Below are 15,358 nucleotides of genomic sequence, written 5' to 3' on the forward strand. Positions count from 1 at the left end.
CTTTTGAGACAAAATGGAAGAGCTCAAAATAGGTACATATTTACTCAATATGCAAATCCAAGGAATTTCCATGATGCTAGGTGAATAATAGCCTGAAAGTATTCATTGGTCAATGAAGACTAATGGCAAACTTGTCCTTTCTGATGAAGAGTCTGATGGACCATGCTCTCTGTCTTGAATTTCAGTGGAACTATGTAATGGCTGAGGCAGCTTTGCTTAATTATTAGCCAGATCTTGCTGTTGATCTTTTGCACAAGGAATTTCTGTAGTTGGGCAGCAAACAACTGAAGAGACTGAAGAGCAAGTTGGATAGTTTCTGAGCTGCTGGTCTTAGTGATCCAAAAGGTGTTGTCCTCATTGTCAGGGCATGATGCAGCACACATAAACACACGTCTCACTACAAGTCCACGTTAGCACAGACAGTCAAAGCATTCACTGAAGAATGATGTGCTGATCTAATGATGACCTTTGCAATGCAGGCCATTGATTCCTTGGTATGTTCATTACTTACTTTTAGGGCATGCCAGAAAATTGCTAAGGATGCCAAGTCCAACATCATGAGGCTACAATATTAAGCAACAGTTATGATGTATTATGAAAAACATTTTTGTCAACTTTATAGAATATTGGAGCAGTTGTATTTATGGCTGAACATTTCCTGTCTAAAGTCAGAAGCTCAGTATGAAAGGTGTCCCTGTGAGTTATGTACCAGTGAAAGGTTATTGACAACTGCAGTAGAAGTCCTTGTGTAAATGTACTGAAGTCTAGATCTGCATGGCCATTTGGGGGAGGAGAGCATTTGTAAATTTCTTCCACCACAGTCTTAAACTGAACTCTCATTTGTTGGATCCGAGTACATTAGATCTTCAGGTGTAACCTCGCACTCACTGGGTGGGTTATCCTGGTCCAGCTCTACTTCCATGTCATATAATATATGTTTGGCAGCATGGATGAGGAACTTCCATCTCCTCTGTATGTGTTATGGTGCCATCCCAATGGATATGCTGTTAACATATTGCTAGCCAGATCCAAAGGTTGAAAATGTTGTACTGGTACGGATGGGTCTGTTACTGACCTTGCCACAGGCATTGGGAAATGGGTTGATCTATCTATATAACTCCCATAAGTGTACGCATTCATTGGTCCCATAGATCTGTATGTGGTATAGGCTACCGACATGACCGATCTAATGTCACTGGGCATTAAGTATGGAGTACTGGATTGGTTGGTCTGTAGTCAGATTGGCAGTGTATGGTATTACAGTGATAGAATGTATCACAAAGATTTAGCTAAAACCCAATGTGCCTATGTTTACTGGTTTGAAGGCCATGCTCAGACACAAGCAGGGATTTTCTGCCTAAAAATGGGGGAAACTCCCCAATACAGTCAAAATTATTAATTAAGGTATGAGATGGATTTACAGGCAGAAACTGCCCAAAATTAAGTTACTGCATCATTGTCTCCTTCAGAATGTGACACATCTGTATCTATAGATAATGTTGTACATATCATTTTCAGTGGGTGAAGGAGCTGGTGGGTGGGGAGCCCAAAAAATGTCCCCCACTATGTTCACAATTAATTCTGTCTTCAGGTGGATACTCGAAAAATCCAACTGTTCAGTGCAAGTCTTGACCCTGTTCTATCTCATCTTTAATGCTCTTCCAATTGACAGTTAACCAAACATCCTCTAACCAGATCGCACAAACACCACAAGTCCCAGATGAAGTACATTTTGCACAGGTGAGGCAAGTGTCTTGTGCATCAAACAACAAGGGGAGTTAATGGGAAAGAGTTACTGCCCTTTGTCAACATGATGCAGACAGAAAAGACTATTTTATCTTTTTTGAGAGAGCTGGATTTGGGAAGTAGCAAGTTTTTTCCTAACACTGATGTGATCAGGGAATATATTCGAAGGAGAAATCATATTCTATGAAAGGAAATGAATTTACAATATATTTTATGAAAATTTATTAGCTATATTATACCATATTTAATACATAAAATTTTAATGAATTAATTATCAACTAAATACTTACCATCATGCACACATTTTTAAAGAAAAACACTTTTTTGCCTTCCAATTTATTGTAACATTAGCAAACTGTTTTGCTAATGAAAACTCTGTGATTAATGTTGATGAGACACACAGATAAAAACCATATATTCACGCTCCTAAGTTGAGTCCCACTGTAAAAAACATAGACCCTGATCTGCCATTGCATAATACTTTAGCACATCAGGGTCTATGTTCTTTGTTCCACTGATCTAGGGGAGCCTGCAGATGTAGGCCTAAACATGTCTAGAAGGGAATACCTGCCCCATGCCCCTATGTGCGGGTGCCTATGCACTGATTACTTCTAACAAACTGCGTACACTCAGATCTGCCAGTGCATTTTGCGATGACAGATCTGAATCTGTGCAGTTTCCAGTTGGACTGGACTTCTAATGGACTATATATGGTATGTTTCTTTTTTTAAATTTCAAGTGTGAAAGGCACAAAAGATATTAAGTACCTCGAAGAAAGCATTTTCATCAGCCTTTTTGGGAACCCCCTGGATTGACTTGACACTGATCGACTTTACAGATTCCACTTCTGACAGATCGATGAATCCCTTATAGTGTGAGTCTTCCATGGCATCATACCATCGAAGCTAAAATAATAAAGGAATAACTATACTTTACAAATCATCAAATGGTCCTTTTTAACAACTGCACATGCTACCATGTAACTTATACAGGTACAATTTAATCAGGTAAATCTAAAGTCAGTGATATATATAAATAAATAAATATATATATATATATATATATTATGATTAGTATATATAATGTACAACACACTTCAAGCACTGGGCTAAACCAGATAAATTAGATGCACATATCAATTTTGGGAATTTTTTTGGTTGAAAGATGGCTACTATGAAAACACAACTGTATGTATACAGGTTTCATTTTAGAAACTCTCAGTGTCTTAATTTTATTCTCAGCCAGTAGCAATGAGTAATTTTTTTAGATGAAGCTAAAGATGTTTGGGCAATGATCAAAATGTTATGCTGGGACAGTGTTCAAAATCTGGTTTCAGTGGGAAAAACTTACTCTCACAAGTATATGTGGCCAGTTATTTCAAATGTTTCCAAATGAGGAACTGACTTCCAAGCAAGAAAATTATCTGCTCCATGGTTCTAGAAGCACAAAACAATGGCCAAATTTTTAAAAAATCGCCCAGTGAATAACTACCCCGGACAATATAGACTCTGGAACTTAATATTATTAAGAACATAGAGAAAACAATTCATCCAAGCTTGAAAGCAGCTACATAAACCAAAGGTACATCTCTGATTACATATGTTCTTAACATTTGGGACTGTCTCAGTCAATTGTAACCTGATGACCTTGTGACTCCAGACTTAAGTGATTACAAGTTACGGTAAGAGCTATATGATTAGTTACAACTATTAGATGTGCAAGTACTAATTTCTTTCATATTTTTCTCAGAAAATTCTTTAAAAATAGCAATGTTTGTTTTCTTCCTGTGACATCAACGTATGCATGTACTCACTTCTGACCCTGGTCCTGAACTGTTATTCCTGACCATATTCCTCATGTTCTAGTCAGTTTTATTATATATTGTGATGACTCTATAAAGAACCACAGTCTTGAAAGAAAATTTGTACTCGGAAAAAAGGATGGTTCTCAAAAAATTGATTTTATTTGTGTCATCAGCATCTTCAGTGATTCCATAAATATTTTGATTCCTACCTGGTGCTTCATGGAATCAAGGACAAACCATCTCTGTTTCCAATTCTTCAACAATGCACCTCTCTTAAACAAGTACCCCTCATGGGTTCTGTGCTCGCCCGAACTGGGCGCGTAGTGTTCATATGCATGGGTGCCCGCTGGCAGAGTAGCCACTGGAATAGACAAAAGTCAACCTTAGGGCTGTTCCATTAAAACATATACAGGACCCAGGAAAGGTATGTCAACATGAAGTCACCTGCATATGCAATTTAGAAGTTTAGACAATCCCTGGGTACCCTGTATGTTTGAATGAACAGCCCTTATATTTTTGACATTGTGAAGAGCTGTTTAAATGGTATTACTTTAAATATCACAAAATGGTTCCTAAGAAATAGTACAGTAACATTATTGAATAGTACAATAACATCCATTAAATAGTACAGTAACATTACCTTACTTTCATATACAATAAACTGTGTTTATAACAAAATCTGAAATAACAAAATAATGAATATAAACCTTATTTCAAGGTCCCTTCCAGTGTTTCACTTAATATGTTTCCCTGGTTATAATTACATTTAGATACAAAGATGATATTTGGGGTACTTTAGACCTTTTTTGTTACAATAAGATCTGGATATTAAGATGGTAATTTGGGGTACTTTATACTTTTTTTGTTACAATAAGATCTGGATATAAGATGGTAATTTGGGTACCTTTAGCTTCCTGTTACAATGAACTTTGGATATGCAAATGACATGTGGGATAATCAAGGCTTCATTATAAGCCGGGTATACCCTGGACTTAACTTTATCCAGAGTTTACTGTAAGTTACTTAATTCCTCATCAAGAAAATAGTTTCAAAGAGCATAAATATACTGGATTCCTTAACTTCTGACAAATGGAAAAATCAAGTTTTAAAATAATTATTCAGGAAAGAGGAATAATAAAATGTATTAACAAATCAGAATTATTGTTTTGTTGTTGTTATTATTACTACAATTATTATTGTTTTTGTTTTCAAGATTGAAAGACGGTATGTGTATTTTACTTCCACTGATTGAGCTCCCCTCTGAGCCTACTGTTCTGGAAATGCTGGAACTGCTTGTGCTGCTGTCTGGCACCGTCTTCAGCTTGGTGCAATTCTTTGGCACAGAGGGCTTACACTTTTCATGGCAATTATAACCACAATCAGCACAATGCATTCCTGAAAAGAATAATAGGATATTGAATAATCGTTGACTATATAGCGCTTGTGCTGTTGATACCATGGGCAAGAACAAAATACATTTGGGACAGACAACAATATCCAAGAGTACAACCAATACAATTTATTCATGCAACTGTAAAGTACTTTTGGAAAAGTCCATAAGCTTCTTGTGTCCTAGAAAAGAAGAAAAAATCCCTGAATAATGCAAAGTACGATCTTGGCTGTGAAACCAGGTGGAACTCAACATTTGACATGCTGGGGAGATATATTCAACAAGAACCTGCAATTAGTGCAGCTGTACTTGACCCTCATTTGAAGAGAGGCTAGATCCTGGCTACTTGATTAAAAAGATGGCAAGGTTGTATAGCCAATTCCTGGCATTATCAAAGACCTCAAAACTGAATCAGTTGCTGTATGTCACATGCACCTCAATTAGACTGGCATTGCCTCTTTTCATGAAACTGAGGGACAAGCTGTCTTTGAGAATGGTGAACCCATGACAACAAAAATAAAATTAAAAAAATAAACAGAAAATAAATGCCAGAATGGAAACAATGGACAAGGAGGAAGATGGGTTCACAACTATCTGCTAATAAGCACCCTGTTTGACTGTCAATCAAAGTCGGATGCTGTAAGTTATAATCCAGAGAAAAGTGATAAGTTCCCAACCCCAAATGTGCTAAAAAAACAACGGTTCTTCAGATCTTAAGTGTGATTGGTTATTTGATATAGTAATCTTAAAGGTTGAGGGCAACAAATCTGAGAGTGCAAAGCTGGAGCTGGACAGAAAGAGTAGTCAAGAGTATCTGTAACTGATTCCACTGGTGCACATGTAAAACTACATAAAACTAGAAAGAGTAGTCAAGAGTATCTGTAACTGATTCCACTGGTGCACATGTAAAACTACATAAAACATAAAGAGTAGTCAAGAGTATCTGTAACTGATTCCACTGGTGCACATGTAAAACTACATAAAACTGATACACTGAACTGGCAGAAACATAACTCCTTCCCAATGTTTGCTTCTTTGGCAATAAAATTTCCGTGTATTTCATATAATACATCTGGGGAACTTATGACAAAACAATAAATTCAGCTTTAACCAAACAACATGGATAAATTCCTTTCTTTAACAACAAAACTGGGCTGAAGACCAATTTTATTAAGCAGTTCATTGGTGAAGCTACATGTAATTTGCTCTTTGAATAAATATTACATAGGTTGCTGCCACTGACTGTATTTTGTATAAAACAGTTGAAAACTACTATTTTTGGTAAATTGGAAAGCATATGCTGTGTAGATAGCTGATAGCCCCATTTTAGTTAGAGTGGAAATATATTTTTAAAACCTTGTCAGCTTTAGATCCTGAAACCAACTGGCATCCTCCTTACCCCAAGTGCGAGCCATCAACAAAGTTTGTTAACTGAAGATGATGGACAAATGAAGTAATTTTGCTGAAACTAAACTGGTAACATCAAAATATAACATGCTCTGCCTGATGGAAAGTGTGTTAATAAAAGAAAAGGTTTTTATATTTTAAACAAAACAGACCATCCTTTTCACTCTTGTACAAGAAAATCATGTATCTGTCCCTGTACTGTGTAGAACAGTTTAATTATTAGAGGAACCTGATGGAGATGTAGAATGCACTGACAATTAATAGACAATCATGTTGGACAATACATATAAGCAACATCTCATGAAAAACACAATGATTCACAAACTTTCTGACATGGTCATGTTGATTAGAAACATGATTTCCAAAAAGAAGAGACAGAGACCTTTTTGACACTGTGATACCAGTAACCTGTATATACAGTACACAGCTGTCATTCATACTGCTTCACTCTTAATGCTCCTAGAATAATATCACCCCAGGACAGCTGATACAGTTAATGCTTATGGAATACTATAACCCAAGGACATATGATACTGGAACACCATGACCTCAGAAAAGTTGATACAGTTAATGCTCATGGAATACTATAACCCAAGGACATATGACACTGGAACACCATGACCTCAGAAAAGTTGATACAGTTAATGCTCATGGAATACTATAACCCATGGACAGATGATACAGTTAATGCTCTTGGAACAATATTAACCCAGGACACTTGTTACAATTTATGCTCACAGAATACTATTACCCCAGGACAATTGATACAGTTAATGCTCATGGAACACTATTACCCCAGTACAGCTGATATAGCTAATGTTCATAGAATACGATTCCCCAGGACAGCTGATAGTTATTGCTCAAGGAATTATATTACCACAGGACAGCTGACACTGCATTTTGTGGCCTTGCAAGAGACTGAGGAAGTCATCATTGTTAAAGATTATGGGAACGTTACAGTGGCAAAGGTATTTTGAGTTGGATTTTCTCTGTTCAAGTAATCATGAAAAAGCAAAGTGTGACATTTTGGTAGTTGGAATGGAGCAGCATGGAAGTAAGATTCCTTTTTGAAGGCAAATTTCTAAATGTATCTGCCATCTTACTGTCAGAAATACCAAGATGTGACTGATAACTAGTGTGGCCACTCTGTCAAATCAATACTAATGCAGAAAGATCATTTCATTTTTCAGAAAAATAGCAACAAGATCTTCTGGGAAGTATGAAAATCAATAGGCTATCATCCAACCTTTACTGTGCGCAAAGATGAACATTAAACAAACCTATGTCACCTTCAAACCTTCCAAAAACTACTGACAACAGCAATGACTGTATCTGCAGGTTAATACTGTACTTTACAGTTCGACTAATACTGACAAGTTGAAATTCATGACGAAACTTGGGTTATAATCATGGTTTTCAGAAGGTAACATTCAGCCAATTAGATGCAAGATCACCTCATTAATATGCATGTCACTTGCTGATCATCAAACACATACAAGATCTTGATGATACAATTTCATATTCCAATTCAAGCTTCACAAGCAAGGGAGTCCCCAAAACTGACCTAAACATAAAGAGTTTACATGATCACTTGAGCGTCAAAGGTCATACTGACCTACTTTTGATATAAAGGTGTAGTACTTACCAGAGATTACGCACAGGTAAAGTTTCATGATGGTACTTACAAGCAACAGTATCCCTAGAACTGCTCTACATATACAAAGTGTACATGATCAGTGGTGTAGGAAAAGCAGGTCACAGTGGTCCACTATTGATATGACAGTGTGGCATGCCTCAGGAAGTATGCACATGTAAAGTTTCATGACTGTATAATCTATTGTGTACAAGAAACTAATCTAAACATGAGTACATTTGCTTAGTTACTGTACAACTGGTGTATGTCTGGTTTATTACTCAACATCACCATATAATCAATGTATGTCTGGTATATTACTCAACGTTACCATACAATTAATGTATGTCTTGTTCTGAACATTACCATACAATTGGTGTATGTCTGGTTTATTACTCAACATCACCATACAACCAATGTATGTCTGGCATATTACTCAACATTACCAAACAATTGGTGTATGTCTGGTTTATTACTTGTACATTACCATACAACTGGTGTATGTCTGGTATATTACTCAACATCACCATATAATCAATGTATGTCTGGCATATTACTCAACATTACTTTACAACTGGTGTGTCTGGTTTATTACTTGTACATTACCATACAATTGGTGTATGTCTGGTATATTACTCAACACCACCATATAATCAATGTATGTCTGGTATATTACTCAACATTACCATACAATTAATGTATGTCTTGTTCTGAACATTACCATACAATTGGTGTATGTCTGGTATATTATTCAACATCACCATATAATCAATGTATGTCTGGTATATTACTCAACATTACCAAACAATTGGTGAATTCTGTTTTATTACTCAGCAATACCATACAACTGGTGTATGTCTGGTTTATTACTTGTACATTACCATACAATTGGTGTATGTCTGGTATATTACTCAGCATTACCATACAATTGGTGTATGTCTGGTATATTATTCAGCATTACCATACAATTGGTGTATGTCTGGTTTATTACTTGTACATTACCATACAATTGGTGTATGTCTGGTATATTACTCAGCATTACCATACAATTGGTGTATGTCTGGTATATTATTCAGCAATACCATACAACTGGTGTATGTCTGGTTTATTACTTGTACATTACCATACAATTGGTGTATGTCTGGTATATTACTCAGCATTACCATACAATTGGTGTATGTCTGGTATATTATTCAGCATTACCATACAATTGGTGTATGTCTGGTTTATTACACAACATTACCATACAAATGGTGCATGCCTGGTTTATTACTCAACATCACCATATATACCATACAATCAATGTATATCTGGTTTATTACTCAACATTACCAAACAATTGGTGTATGTCTGGTATATTACTCAACATTACCATACAATTAATGTATGTCTTGTTCAGAACATTACCATACAAATGGTGTATGTCTGGTTTATTATTTTTCCATTACAATACAATTGGTGAATGTCTTCTTCTGAGCATTACTTTACAACTAGTTATGTCTGGTTTATTACTTTTACATTACCATACAATTGGTGCATGTCTTGTTCTGAACATTACTTTACAACTGGTGTGTCTGGTTTATTACTTGTACATTACCATACAATTGGTGTATGTCTGGTTTATTACTTGTACATTACCATACAATTAGTGTATGTCTGGTTTATTACTTGTACATTACCATACAATTAATGTATGTCTTGTTCTGAACATTACCATACAATTGGTGTATGTCTGGTTTATTACTTGTACATTACCATACAGTTGGTGTATGTCTGGTTTATTACTTGTACATTACCATACAATTAGTGTATGTCTGGTTTATTACTTGTACATTACCATACAATTAGTGTATGTCTGGTTTATTACTTGTACATTAATATACAATTAGTGTATGTCTGGTTTATTACTCAATATTACCATACAACTGGTGAACGTTTTGTTCTGAACATTACCATACAATTGGTGTATATCTGGTTTATTACACAACATCACCATACAATCAATGTATGTCTGGCATATTACTCAACATTACCAAACAATTGGTGTATGTCTGGTTTATTACACAACATCACCATACAATCAATGTATGTCTGGTTTATTACTCAACATTACCAAACAAATGGTGTATGTCTGGTATATTACTCAACATTTTTCATCACAAAATGACTCAAGCATAATTCCAATCAAGCCCATTATGAGGGTAATGCTATTTAGTGACAGATGAGCTCTAACTTGTATGTATGATTATTGCAACCATTTAGGTGTAATTTAAATAAGAAATTCACCTTTACCTGCATAAAGAATCCCATAAAAATGTCACAGAAAAACTGAGCACAAAGTTATTTCATTAGAGTTATATTCTAACAAGCATAATGAACTCATTCCATCTTCCCAAAAGATGTGGAGAAAGATAAATAGAGAAATATTTATCTAGCACAATAAGCCCATTCCCTCTTCCCATAAAATATGTGGAGAAAGAGAAATATTTATCTACCACAATGAACCCATTCCCTCTTTCTATAAAATATGTGGAGAATTAGAAATATTTTTCTATCACAATAGATATCTTTTTTGTAATAGTGAAATATCACAGAAATGTACTACTAGTGGTTGAGCAAGATATTCATGTGCTGTAGTGCCGGGTCAACTGGGTGGCAGTGGTGTCCACTAATTTGGTTTATTTTTTATTAGAAATGGCAAAACTCTTTCTTATTTCAGTTACCTGTTTTAACAAATCCCCAAAGCAGCTGTGAACAAAAGTCACAGTACACAGGGGTAGTGTATGTTGTTTCCTCGAATCTGTGGGGTTGACTAAACATGCGTGCTGCTTCACCAAGCATCTTTCCCTTAACCAGTATTTCCAAAGTGGATCGTTTGTGGATGGATCTACCATGACTACGTAAAAGCTGCATGTTGAAGGAAATCTGTCTTTGGACACTGTAACGTAAGTTGGGAGACTCTAGCTTGTCCCAAAATATTTTCCACTTTCTGGGCAAATGTCCCAAGCAATTCTCAAGATTATGTATCTCCTGCAACAAGGAAAATGTTAGGGTAGTACAATGGGAGACAATTCAGTGTGGAAATGTTAGCTTATGAATCTCCTGCAACACGATCAAGGTCATGTAGGTACAAAGGGAGATAATTCAGTCATGAATTCTTAATTCACCGAATGTGAAAAACGCATACTATGTATAATTATGAAATAGAATACAATAAAATCTAAGTCTTAACTAGCCGACTGGTGCAAATGAGAAAGAAATGTAAACATGCAATTCTGGGATCCTGAAATTCTAATGGCACTTGCAGACATTTTTTTTCCCTAAATTATCAAGATGGCTAGGTAGTTGCGAAATTTAAAATGTATATTAAATTATTGAATGTACTTGAAAATTTTCTTTCTGGTTCTGGATTTGCTGCTGCTTCAGTTTAAGGGTTATCTTTCCATGCTTCACTAGTTTTCTATCACTCTATAAATTTATAAATATGATTCTTTGTTTCTGTCACAAACTACAATATATACTGCTTAAAAGTCAACACTGTTCACTCAAAATTTAATTCATGCAGACTAGGGGTTAATTGTGACATTACTAAAATCAATAAATCATGTGGCAATGGTGAAAATTCAAGATGTTTGTAGTGCATACAAATAATTCAAACATTTTTATGTCTTCATGCCACTACTTCCATTAAAAACATACAACTGTATGAACTGTATTGATCCAGTTCATGATGGTATTCATTACACAATACCTGTATCTAGTTATCTGGATTTGAATAATTATAAAATATTGCCTGTAAATTAACATCTACCCACCGCAAAGTGGTGTCCATCAATGCTGCTTACCAGCATGTATATTGCTTCAATTATTTGTGCAAGTCTGAACAATTTGTATTTGTATTCATATTTGTGTTTTGCTGTATAAACACTAAGCAATAAAAGTTTTGATTTAATTTGCCTTTTCCTTTTCCATATGTAAGATTCGATTCACATGTGATATTTCCCCAAGTTCTCTGCCAGTGCACATGACTCAATAAGACCTAGGCTTCTAAAGGCAGCACTCGCTTTGTTTTCATGTTGACAATCCTTCTGATTGAGCCAAAACCTAATACTTGTTCAGTGCCAAGTAGAGTTCTACAACTTCCCTCATGTATGACATTAAACTGCATATGACAGTGCAGCCAAGGAAGTGGAGTCAGACAATATGTATGATGATAGATGATGACAATTTACAATGACTAGACAACAATGGAGGATTTCAGAACTTTATCAGACAATGAGGATGAATTTTTGGAACTGGTATGAGATGAAATCAGAGTGACATTAATAGGAGAATGTGAATCTGCACCCAACTTTCATTGTTGATTTGGAAGACATATGGAATTAACATATTATGGGATGTTGTTAGTCAGATCATTTTGAAGTAATATTTTTATACTGGTATGTGACCTATAACTGAATTAACAGATATACAATGTAAAGCATTATGGGTTTAAATGAATTTTATTACATGAAGATGGAAAAATTGTAAGTTGTCAATTTATTTCTGATATATTCCATATAATAAATAATTACTGTACTTTGCACTGGTTTTGGCTTTATTTTTCCTATATATCTATTTGTTTGGCGTGTTTATTTTTCCAGAGCACAACTCTTGACTCAATAAAAAGTCGCCCCTTCTGACAGCTGTGACTTGCAAAATACATCCCAACTTATAGGAGGATCAAAGAGAAATTGGATTGTCGTAGCCTTAAAAAAAGGGGTGGGGTGCTACTTATAGTTGAGTTGAGTTACAAACAAGTCTTTACAGTATACAATAGAATTTCATTCAACAAAAGTACTTATGAAAATGTACTGTTTTGAAAAATTTATTATTAACTGACATTTTTGAATAATGAAAAGGAAACACTTGACTGAAACATAGATTGCCAACCCCTGGTGAGGAAAAAGTGTAATCCAAGTGGACAAAAAGAGTAATCCAAGGAGAAAATGAGTAAACCACATATAACATAATAAAAATTCAGTGAGCATATGTACAAAATGATTTATTTATCCCTCTGGACTTTTAATACCAATTACTGCTTCAAGGTTTCGTATATAACACTTTGAGCTTTAAAAAGCAAGAGACTCTCATACTGCATTTCAAAATACTTTGTACCAGCTGAGATTATGAATGTTTTGCACACCAGTAGAGCACTAAGTGCTGGGTTACAGAGCCTGGATCTGAATTCAGTTTTATTTTTGTTAACAATACTGAACACTCTCTCACAGTCAGCATTAAAATGGTAAAGAACCAATATTCCTTTCACAATCTGACAAAGAAGAGGAAATTTATATCTTCCAGTTACTGGGTATTTTAGCTGGGAAATAAGATTTAAAAAATCAACTCTGTCCACATGAAGTACATTATCAGGTAGAATGCCAACTTGATACTTCAGAGTTCTCATTCAAATTTATCAGCAGCCCTTCCTGCAGCATGATGCATCATATGACAAAGACAACCTAGTATATACAATGATGAAGACATTTTTCAAAATACAGAATGCAACTCCTTTATGAATTGAAGTCATGACTGATGAAGTATCAGCTGAAAAACCCATACAGTTCTGCCAACTTATGTTTATTCAATGCATTATCAAGCAAATAAAAAAAAGTTTTCTCCAGTGGAATCTACTGTTAGTTCTGGTAACGAAGAAGAGCACTGTGACTTTGCCGTTTCTGTTGTCAAAGTCTTTTACATAGACTGGGTACAACGTTTTGTCATCATAATCACTACTCCTGTCTGTTGCAATACTAAACGGCCCAATTTTCATGGCTTCTGCAATTTTACATGAAGTATCTTCTGCTAAACACCTAACAATATTAGATGATTTTGTTCTTGCACATGCATATTTTCTGCAATTTTGGAATCAGGATACAAGATCTGAACAAAGGACCAATGTAGTCTTCTACTGCTAGGGGTAGTCCATGTTCTATTAAGAACTCAGTACATAACACCTCTGCATTTATAAAATTCGTGACCACAGTTTAGTTCTGCTGTAAAAAAAAGAAGTTACCTTAGAATTGGAGTTAGTAAAATAAGCTAATTCATGGTTTCTTTCTTTTATCACCATGACTAATATTAAAATCCTTTCCATACAGCCTGCAAGGGGCGTGAAGCTGCCATAGAATGGAATGCTGTATGCATAATTCATGTATTCATCTCTGAATTGTTTTTTTTTTTGTCTATTCCTAATCTATCTGTGAAATTATTTGAAAAACATTTTTGCTCTAATACATGCATCAACTAGAATAAATCTGACTTGACTGTTATTGCCAAAAATACCTACAGACTGGTACTGAACAAGATATGAATCAGAACAAAGAATCTGCAAGATTAAAAGTTAGAAAACCAGTCTGTTCTCTCTTAACTAAGCCATAAAACTGCTATAGATAGAAACTGAGGTCAAAAGTTTTAAAGTTGTTTCTTGGAAATAGGGCAGCTGCTATAAATAGAACACATACTGCTAGGAAAGTGCATGCAAGTCTATGGACAAGCATACTCTTATGTCATAGTTACATAGTGCCCCGAGTGGCCGAGTGGTCTACAGCGCTCTCCATTATGGATCACTGCCATCTCACCTCTGTCTGTGTGGGTTTGAGTCTTGGATTCGGCCAATGTGGCTGTGTCAGAAAGCTTGCCAGTAGCTTCTCGTGGGTCGGTGGTTCTTTCCGGGGTTTTCCCGGGTTCTTCCTCCACCATTAATATTGGCCGCCATGTATAGCCTATCGTGTGCTGAAAAATGGCGTTAAACCACACAACAACAACAACAACAACATAGTTACATAGAAGCCGTCCTTTCTTCAATACAGTCTGTGGGATTAATGGGGTGTTAATAAAAATGAGAAAATTACTAATTTAGTGGAAAAAAGCGAGATGATTAAGCCAAAAGCATAATGGATGGCATGTATGCTAAAAGGCTGGTTGAGTGACTAAATTTTAATTTGATCAGGTCCTCATACAAATACTGGATTATAATAGAAATGGGTTGTAGATGCTATCTTTTTAATTAAGGTCAAAACCAAACATAGATTATATAAAAGGTCTGTTATGTACTGCAACAATGCCACACAACTTAAAAAACATACCGTATAAGAAACTGATCTAATGTCTTTTGTATAGACCTTTTTGCAACCATTAACACATTAACCCCTGGAGGTTTTTGTCTTTTTCACTTGAAAATCGAGTAGGAAACACATTTTGAAAGCTATTTCTGAATACATCCTAATACATCAACTTCCAGGTGATTTTCAAGTAACTTAATGCCTATTTGTGCTAGAAACATCGTTTTTCATTGGCTATTTGGCTCGCACATGAGCAGAAGGGTAAAAGTTGGATT

At 35.4% G+C, this 15,358-nt stretch overlaps 1 protein-coding gene across 3 annotated transcripts in view; it reads right to left on the reverse strand.

Annotated features, from left to right (window-relative positions):
- LOC149785082 (myotubularin-related protein 13-like) overlaps positions 1–15,358 on the reverse strand; it is a 277,095-nt gene that overhangs the window by 21,723 nt on the left and 240,014 nt on the right. For all 3 annotated transcript variants that reach the window (XM_089978822.1, XM_089978820.1, XM_089978821.1), the window contains 4 exons: positions 10,704–11,010; positions 4,790–4,945; positions 3,760–3,911; positions 2,514–2,651 (listed from right to left, as the gene is read on the reverse strand). In XM_089978822.1, coding sequence (XP_089834948.1) covers positions 2,514–2,651; positions 3,760–3,911; positions 4,790–4,945; positions 10,704–11,010 — 753 coding nt within the window. The remainder of the gene's footprint in view (positions 1–2,513; positions 2,652–3,759; positions 3,912–4,789; positions 4,946–10,703; positions 11,011–15,358) is intronic.

This window comes from Sinohyriopsis cumingii, chromosome 13, assembly GCF_028554795.1.
Source record: "Sinohyriopsis cumingii isolate HCF-2022 chromosome 13, ASM2855479v2, whole genome shotgun sequence".
NCBI lineage: Eukaryota > Metazoa > Mollusca > Bivalvia > Unionida > Unionidae > Sinohyriopsis > Sinohyriopsis cumingii.